At 37.0% G+C, this 8,987-nt stretch overlaps 1 protein-coding gene across 2 annotated transcripts in view; it reads left to right on the plus strand.

The window, feature by feature from the left end:
* KDM7A (lysine demethylase 7A) overlaps positions 1–7,396 on the plus strand; it is a 66,739-nt gene extending 59,343 nt beyond the window's left edge. For both annotated transcript variants that reach the window (XM_075117444.1, XM_075117454.1), the window contains exons 18-20: positions 2,122–2,207; positions 3,336–3,612; positions 4,448–7,396. In XM_075117444.1, coding sequence (XP_074973545.1) covers positions 2,122–2,207; positions 3,336–3,612; positions 4,448–4,542 — 458 coding nt within the window. In that variant the 3' untranslated portion in view covers positions 4,543–7,396. The remainder of the gene's footprint in view (positions 1–2,121; positions 2,208–3,335; positions 3,613–4,447) is intronic.
* The last annotated feature ends 1,591 nt before the right edge of the window (positions 7,397–8,987 follow it).

Consider the following 8,987-nt stretch of genomic DNA (forward strand, 5'->3'; position numbering starts at 1 on the left):
GTTGGTCTCTGTTCTTGGACAGACTGCTCAGAATAAGCACTTAAAGTTAAAATTTTACACTTGTCAAGTTTTTAAGTAAATCAGATTGAAATTTTAAAAGGTGTGTTTTTTGGTTTTGTTTTGGTTTTGGGGTTCCCCCCCCTTATAAAAAGTAAATGTTACTTCTGAAAACTGGGACAAACTTAGCTTGAGAGGTAATCAGAATACATTGTCTTAGTATTACCATCTAAAAGTTTTGTGGCATCCTTACAAAAGTGGCGAAGTTATGGCTAGATTGAAAGTGTAGTCTCCTTATTGAAAGTGCAATCTTCTTCAGAAAAGATTCACAGAACCTTTATGGTTGCAGCTTTCATGGCATGTGCGTTACTTAGATATCCATAGGAATCTGTGTGGTGATTTTTCATGTGTCTTTGGAGGCATTTTAGCTTTACTCTTGAAATACTGCTATGAATGCAGTACATTAAAGGAAACTCTAATCTTGAAGAGGAGAATTCAGAGGTAATGTTTTTGTCAGTGGCGTTTTGATGCCCGTGGAAAACAGACGTCCGGTAAATGCATTTTGGGAACGACAGACAGCAGAACGTTAACACTGATCCCCTCAAAGGAATCAAAATTGCTTCTTGGAACCATGTGTCAGTCATTATGTTTGAAAATTCTTTGCTTGAGAAGAAGATGGAAGAGGATTTTTATAGCTTTGCTGATGTGAAACAAATAGGGTGCTAATTCAAAGAACTAATAGTATGTTGATTTTTGTTTACTTGGGTAACAGGAAAGCCTAATGCAATGTAATGGACTGTGTTCTGGTAATGGAAGCTGTATGTCTTTAAAACCCACCAACCAAAAAAAAAATTAGAACCAATAACAAAAAACCCTAACCAGCAGACCACACAGACACAGAGTGCCTTTCCAACTTTACAACTTTATGAAAAACATAATAGCCAGGTTTCTAAATTGTGGTGGGTTGACTCAGGCCAGCAGCTAAGCACCCACACAGCCATTTGTTCTCTCTCCCCGCCCTGTGGGATGGGGGAGAGAACAGAAAGAGCAAAAGTGAGAAGATTCATGGGTTGACATAAAGACAGTATCGCAAGTGAAGGAAAGAGGGGAAAAAAACAAGTGCAAAGGCAGTCACTCACCACCTTCTGCAAGCAGATGATGCACAGCCAGTCTCTGAGCAGCGACCGCCTTGGAAGACTGCCTATCCCCTTCCTCTACCCCAGTTTTTATTGCCAGGCATGACGTTATATGGTATGGGATATCCCTTTGGCCAGTTCAGGTCAGCTGCCCTGGCTATGATCCCTCCCAGTCTCTTGCCTACCCCTAGCCTACTTACTGCAGGGAGCAGAGTGGGAAAAGAAAAAGCTGTGACACTGCAAGCACTGTTCAGCAACAGCCGAAACTTTGGTGTGTTATCAACACTGTTTTATCCACAAATCTAAAATACACACCATATGGACCGTTAGAAAAAAATTCCATTCCAGACAGACCCAGTACATGTATCAGATTCCACAGATGAAGAAGATGAAACTGTGCTTCTTAGCTAGCAGGTTTTGCAAAAGTTTTTGGTCTCTCCAAATTCAAATTGAATTGGTGTCTTGGGATACCCTTAATTTTACAAGTTAATTGTATTGCAAATGTGTTTTTGGTGTGGATGCTTCTTCTAGAGGCATATCAGCCTTGATCTTCCATATGTTGTATCTGAAGAGCACATCAGTGCTTAGAAACAATAAGATCAATAATACCTGAAAATGAAAGACAATGCCCATCTTTGTATGAACTCATGATACAAAGCCATGGTAGAAGACTGAAAAATGTAGCGTAACAAAGTAAGCAAGCTGTCTTTGATATCAGTACTTCCAAATTTGCATGATTATATTTGCCTGACCTTCTTACTGTGGTGTATGGATCTTTATTTAGGTGTATTTATACTGTGAGATTGTTCTCCCAATTTAGTGTGTAGAAGCTGGCAGTTCTGACAAGTTTTATTTTGTATCTAGGAAATATTTTGCGTTGCATTTTCCTTTCTTTCTTATTTTAATTTTGAGGTTATTCAAATGTATAATTAACTTTGTATTCCTAGTTTCTGATTTTAAAATATAAGCTTGTTGAACTTCTCTTTAGGTAGGTCTGTGAAGGAAGAGGAAAGAGACTTGGGGACTTCAGCATGGGCTAGACACCTGAATGAAGCTTCAAGGATTACCCCTCAGGTAAAGCAATACTTTAAACACTTTGAACACAAACATTTTTATAGCTGTAAGTACAGAATGCATGGTGGACAGGTCTTTCCACACTGTATATCTGGTAATAAATACTTCTGATACTGGTAACTTAGTATTATGTTTTTGCCGTGCTTTTTTCATTGTTGTTTTGAATTTTTTTCCCTTTCAGACTCTCTTCTGTCGTAGTGGCTAGTATTAAGATGCTCAGGGTGGTATCTTAAAAATAAAAATATAATATAAAAATATAAAAAGTGTGAATTTACATTCAGTCGTTACTGGGGAAGCACTGTATTGTTTATTCATTGTATTCCCTACCACAGCATCAGAACAAGGGGAACCTGTTGATAGTATTTGCAGTAAAGATACATGCTTAGGAAATTAGTACTGCCAAACTGGTACAACCTTTCAATAGCCAGCAGGTAGGAATATTTTTGCTTTCTTATGTCCAGGTGGAATCCAGCAAGGAATATATAAATGAAAGGTTGTGTCTCTTACACTCTGAACTTTAGTATTTCTAAACTTGTCTGTATTAGAAGTATTAGAATAATTAAACAATTAAATAGAAAAATAAAACAATGAAAGTTGCAAACCAACAGCGCTATTTAATAGCTGTGTTTTAACTGCGTGCTTTTTAGGGTTGTTTTTTTTTTTTGTAAGTATGTCTAACTACATGATACTCATTACGGTTTGTAATTCCCAATTTAGCATTTGTTCTCTCCTCAGCTGAATATTGGAAACAAATTGCCTGTTTGTGTAGCCAGTGGTTATGGTATGGTTTGCTATACTGGCCAGTTTAATCAAGAGCAGTTTCTTTTGTTTTGATCGCTGCACACTAAACCCAAAAAGCAGAGAAACTGAGTACACTAGTATGTGTAATTAATCTACAGCATTGTCCTTAAGTGCATATGGAAAAGCTTGCACAGAGATACTATATCGTATCTTATTTTTAAGAGGTATCTATACTGAAAGGAATGAAGGAATCATTAAGTGGTCAGGCACTGGTGGAATGGAAATATCTTTTCAAAGATACAGTAGTATAATCAGAAAAAACTGAAGTGAACTTGTAGCCAGGAGATAACAACCCCCACTTTTTTCTTCTCCTCATTTCCATACTAGGATACAAGTAAAACTCAAAAATATATCAAGAAAGAGGGTGCATCAGAAGCCAATCACAAGGTTCAGGAAAACAGAAGTATAGTCCACAACAACGGCTTGAGTTTTCAGCATGGCAAGTATACACGAGACTCCAATCTAATCCAAGGAGAATGTCGGCTGAGTGATGGCAGCCTTAGCCCTGACCGGCCATATGGGGAAACATCCTTGTCTGTACCACTTCATCCAACTAAGAGGCCAGCATCAAATCCACCCCCTATCAGCAACCAGGCAACAAAAGGTAATGTTTATCTCTGTTGTCCTCTTGCCAGAGGTGGGGAGGGGTGGGGGTGAGGGGGTGGGAAGAAAAAGTCTAGGAGAAGGAGATTGTAAACATCAAAAAGAGCTGAGAGATGCAGAAAGTGAAAAAAGGGGCAGAGTTAGACCTTGAAGAAAAATACAAAATGGGCATCCTGTGGACACTCAAATTTTGGCTCTGAATGTGTGGAGGTGGAATTAAGAGAGATCTAACTGAGTGCGTGGCCAGACGAAACTTTCATAGTTACTGTTGCACCTCTGCAGGTGTGTCTGTTATACATTTATTACAGGGAACAGAACCACAACTATCTTCTGAAACACTGGCCTAAATCAGATTTGTTTATTGAAGTGAAGGTTTAAAAGCTGTGACACTTCAAAAAATAGTCAGATGATCATAATATTTAGTTTTTAGTTTCTAGTCTATTTTCTGTAATTTACTCAAGGGAAAAACTTGAGCAAAATTCAGGAAGCTCAGTTTAGGTTCTCCCCTACCACACCCACTACCCTTCCCTAGACTGGAAATATGTGTAAATAACACAATCGCTGTATTTATGATAGTGCTAGCCAGAGTTCAGGGAAAACAATTCCTGTTTTTTTTACAGTTCTGATTCTCTGCTTGTTTGCTTCCAGACAGACAAATGAAGAGCCCTTTTTGTGCTTTTTTTTTTGTTCGTTTGTTTGGTTTTGTTTTGTTTTTTAAACTGATTACTGTGAAAATTTTGCATGCTTCAGCTTGAAAGCTGGGTTTCATCTTTGTTCTACGATGATAAAAATTTGTTCTGAAATTCCTGATTGAAGTACTTGATTTCATTTTTCAGGCAAACGTCCAAAGAAAGGAATGGCAACTGCTAAACAGCGCCTTGGGAAGATCTTGAAGCTGAACCGGAATGGCCATGCACGCTTCTTCGTTTAATGTAGCTGCTACTTCTACTACTGCTGTCTTTCCTACATAGACCAGTATTGAGGTCAACAGAGCCTGGAGCTGCTGTTAATCCTCTGCTTGAAGCAGACTTGCATGTACCATATAAAACACTGCCTGATGAACAAAAACAAGAAAGAAAAAAAAAACCAACAAAAAAAAAAACAAACAACCCAATGCTGCATTTTCACTGTGCCACACCTGCTCAGCAATAACCATATGGGAACGGGGAAATCTTCAGAGAGACATGGACTGTGAGAAGTAGTCTCTCATCAGGGCTTGAATATAATTTGTTGCTGGTAGTTTCTGACCTAATTAATGAGGGGAAGATGATGAAGGTGGTTTATCAATAATTTATTTCTGATAGATTTTGACAACTTTTAAATTCATTTTAAAAACCTATTTATTTGGAAGACTTTTTTTGTGGGGTTATTAATTTAGATTTAAGAATGTGAAAGCTTTTAATTGTTTTGATAATGTATGTTTGGTGCAGTGGAGAGCCACATTAATTGCGATTAGTCTGGACTCCTAAGTTTGATATTCAGGTTATAGTCTTAAATAGGGGTGAGATGCATTATTAATTATTTTTTAAATTAAGGCATATGGAATCTTATTTTTTTCCTGCTTTTTGTAAGCTATTGGCTGGGCTTCTGTTGACTTGCAAGTTGCATATTCTCTGCCAGCTTGACTATTTTTTGACCTGTCCTCTTTTATACAGATTTATTTATTTGGTGGGCTAGAAGAGACTCCTAAAGATAGAATAATCTTCTTATGTCAGTCCAGTAGCTAACTTGTTTTAAACTGCACCCCTTTCCTCCGAACTGGAGCGCATATCTTTCCTCCTGATGATCTATCTGTGATGATTTTCTTCTGTAAAAAGGCTCCCTGAAATTGTATTTGTACAGGTTATTTAAGAGTTGGTACAAAGGAGGGAAACTTAATGTACCTTTTTGGAGGAACGGGACATCAGTTAAGATAAATGTTTCTTCAGAACAATTACTCTGAAATAACTCATAAGATATACATTGCAGTCTTAAGATTTGGCATATTACTTAATGTAGCATGGAAGAAGCATTAAAATAATATTGTACTTTAGACACATTTTACGGAAGAGTTGGGAAGGCAGGAGAATGTGTTGCTCTCAAAGCTGGGCGAGACAGCCAATTAAAAGTCTTAACTGGTGCATATATAAGCATTAAGTAGCTTACTGGTATCAGAATGATCATTTGTGTCAGGCTTCATACAGAGCTGATAGCAAATGCTGATTCTGAAGTATTGTAAATAATTTTGATTTAAAATTTGTATTTTTCTGTAATATAAAATTAAATATTTAACTTTTGGGGGATGGGGATGAAGGCGGAAAGGGGAATACTTTTACTTGATTCTGGAAAAAGGGCATTTTGCAGGGTCCAGCCAAAATGAAAACATTAGGATGCTAATGGCAAAAATATTGTTGGTTGTTCGGGGTTTTTTTGATTGCTAAGAGTAAAAATACTCAGGCATGGCTGTCCAAGTCACTGAACTGATTTAACTTTCCATACCAGTTTTTCCTTCCTCCATATTCTATACTGGAATTGTTTTTTCTTGTTGTGGTTTAAAAACAAATTCAGTTGGACTTTCCAGAATATTTGTGCAGAGTTATTTTTATCTAGGCTGGATTATGAATGCCTTTACAAATTTATGGAAATAGTTCTGAGGTCAGGTGTTTTTGAGCGTTGCAGGGTCAAAACTACTTAGCACTAAGTTGTCCTGTTTGTAAATTGAGAAACATCAAAACATAATGCACTTGCAATTAGTCAGGTAGCTTTCATGGCATTACTTCCTCTGGAGCTTTAAAATTGTGACTCAGGAGTGTTTTTTGCAGCCCTGCTTTTACATCGTATTGACTTGACTTTATAATTTAGAGTGTGTGTGTGTAAGGGTGAATTTTTTAACCTTTTTTGTTTGTTAATTTTGGTTTCACAAAAGCATCTTTTCGGTCTTTTTTGCTTTGTTTTTTTTTTGTTAATGGAAGCCATCAACCTTGTTTAGACTACTGGGAACAGAGGTAACAAAGGATTTCTAAAAAGCAGAAGATAAGCTAAGAGGTACTCTGCAGGTGCTGAAAGTGACTGTAAGTACTTGGTGTTGCCAGGTGCTATGTTTTCCAGATGGAAATAGTTGAAAGAGAATATTTTAACTGTCTTCTAATATGTTCTCACCAAAGTCAAAGAAATAAACTATGCTGTCAACATTAGTTAAAATTATATACCCCTATAAATATTCTCTCTGGTTAAGCTTGAGCAAATGGATTAATGCCTGCCAGGCTTTGGAAACAGTTTTAGCTTTAGCACATTGAACCAAACTGTTTCCTGGCTGTATAATTTTTAAGAGTAGAAAAATCCAGTTCAGGGTAGCAATCAGATTTTGAGCAGAATGAAGAATAAGCTTTCTCTTCTTAAAGGTGGATTTTTGAAAACACTTATCCAAAATAGAAGTATGCCAGAATAGAATCTGGAGTAAGGAATTTCAAAATATGGAGTGTGCTTTCTTGTACATGTGACTGGCTTATACAAAGTCTCTTTTCTGAACATTGGCATTATTTATCTGTATCTTACTATTAGAACGCAGGTGTGGCTGGACCCATATATATTATTTCTTCTTGGTTTTACTCTTTCTTTACTCTACTTTCTACCTTTTTTTCCAAAGTGGCTCTCCACTGTCATGAATTTATGTAGTAGTCTCTTCACAGGCTGTGAACAGGCAGAGGTTCATTCCCATTTTCTTCAGATATCTATGCTTCCAGTTAATTCTGATGTTCCACCTCAGAACAAGTGATTTAAAGCAAATTGCCATGATGAGCAGTATTAAAAAAAAAAAAAAAGAAAGAAAGAAAGGAAAAAAACAGGAAAAAAAAAAAAAGGGAAAAAGAAGTCTTCTGGTAGCTCTTGAAGAGGATGTGGTGACCTCACTTGTTTTGTGTACTTGTAGGTAGGGATATTTTTATTGTGTTCTAGACAAAAACACTACTGCACCAATCTTTCTGTACATGGACTGAACCTTGTGTTGTAGTGGAGAGAAAAAGTCCTATTTTTTTTCCTTGGTGTCTTACTTGGGGTGGAAGAGGGAGGGAGTAGGGAACACTGACTGGACAACAAAAAGAATTAAGCCTGCTATGGTAACTTGTTTTCAAGAATAATCTTTTTTGAAAAGTCAGAGAACTTGGATTTGGCATTAAACGTAATATTTTTTTGTAGACAGAACAATAGGAAATGAAATATTGTAGGGGTTTTCCCATTTTCTAAGTTCTCATGTTCCTGCAATTTAAAAAAAAAAGCCAAAACCCAAACAAACATGAAAATGGAAAGACCACCTAGAAATTATATCAAAGACTCTTCCAGCAACTTTCCCTTTTCTTCTGCTATACTTGCTAATAAACCCTGGCTACAAGGTAGCCTTTGTTGACCTCTGAGGTAGATTACCTATGCAACCTATAATACTCTACATGAATCCGTTCTTAAAGACAATTTTGAAAGGGTTAGATGTTGAGAGTTAAAATTGTTGCTTTCTGATCACATGGGGGATTTTGGGGGTTTGGGTTTTTTGGTGGTTGAAGTGCTTGTGTTACCTTTAGTAGAGATATAAGAGAGCACAGTGTCATGATCACGTTTTAGAAGCTTCAGCTTTCCCTAGGCTTTGCTATATGGCATAAGCTACCTTCATTCACAAGGCCATGAAGTTGTAAACGTTGAAAGTTTTTGCAGGGTTTCAGAGTCAGAGCTGATGTGAATCTTGCTTACCCCTTTTTTGGTAATTGTGGAGACTGAGCAGAAGTGAAGCTAGAATGATCTGATACTACAAGCCTATAACTACTGCCCTATTTAGGCTCCACATGCCCACCTATCCCTTCACACCCCCACCATGACCCCCAAATAGTGTCTTTCCAGAGTTACATTCACGTAATACTTCCAGACCATTAAATGCTGTTTGTAGCTCTGGGCTTGAGTGAGCCTAGAGCTGCTGTTTCACAGATGAAATATAAATGGAACCAAGGGCCTTACTATTTGTGGTTAAACAAAATTAAAAGCTGCAACATCCATTTTTCCAAAAAAAAACAAAAAAACCTACCCAACAAAAAATACCCTAGTAACCCTCTTTGTGGGAGCGTATGAGTGATAAATCAAGCAGTGGATGGGAAATATAAGTAGCACTGATAAGGAAGTGCATGTTCTTCATCGGCTGCATTTCTGTTTGGAAAAAAAAGACTTTTTCTACTTTTAATATAAATTAAGCCATAAGAGTTTCATGCTGTGGGAAGGGAATGAAAGGGATCACTTTAAGAGATTATATTGATATGTATTGTCACTTCTGCTGGGAAATGTCTATTGCTGCCAATGCTTTGGTGAATCTTTTTTTTTAAAAAAATATTGAATTAAAAAAAAAAAGCAAAAAAAAAAAAG

Source organism: Phalacrocorax aristotelis, chromosome 1 (assembly GCF_949628215.1).
Source record: "Phalacrocorax aristotelis chromosome 1, bGulAri2.1, whole genome shotgun sequence".
Taxonomy (NCBI): domain Eukaryota; kingdom Metazoa; phylum Chordata; class Aves; order Suliformes; family Phalacrocoracidae; genus Phalacrocorax; species Phalacrocorax aristotelis.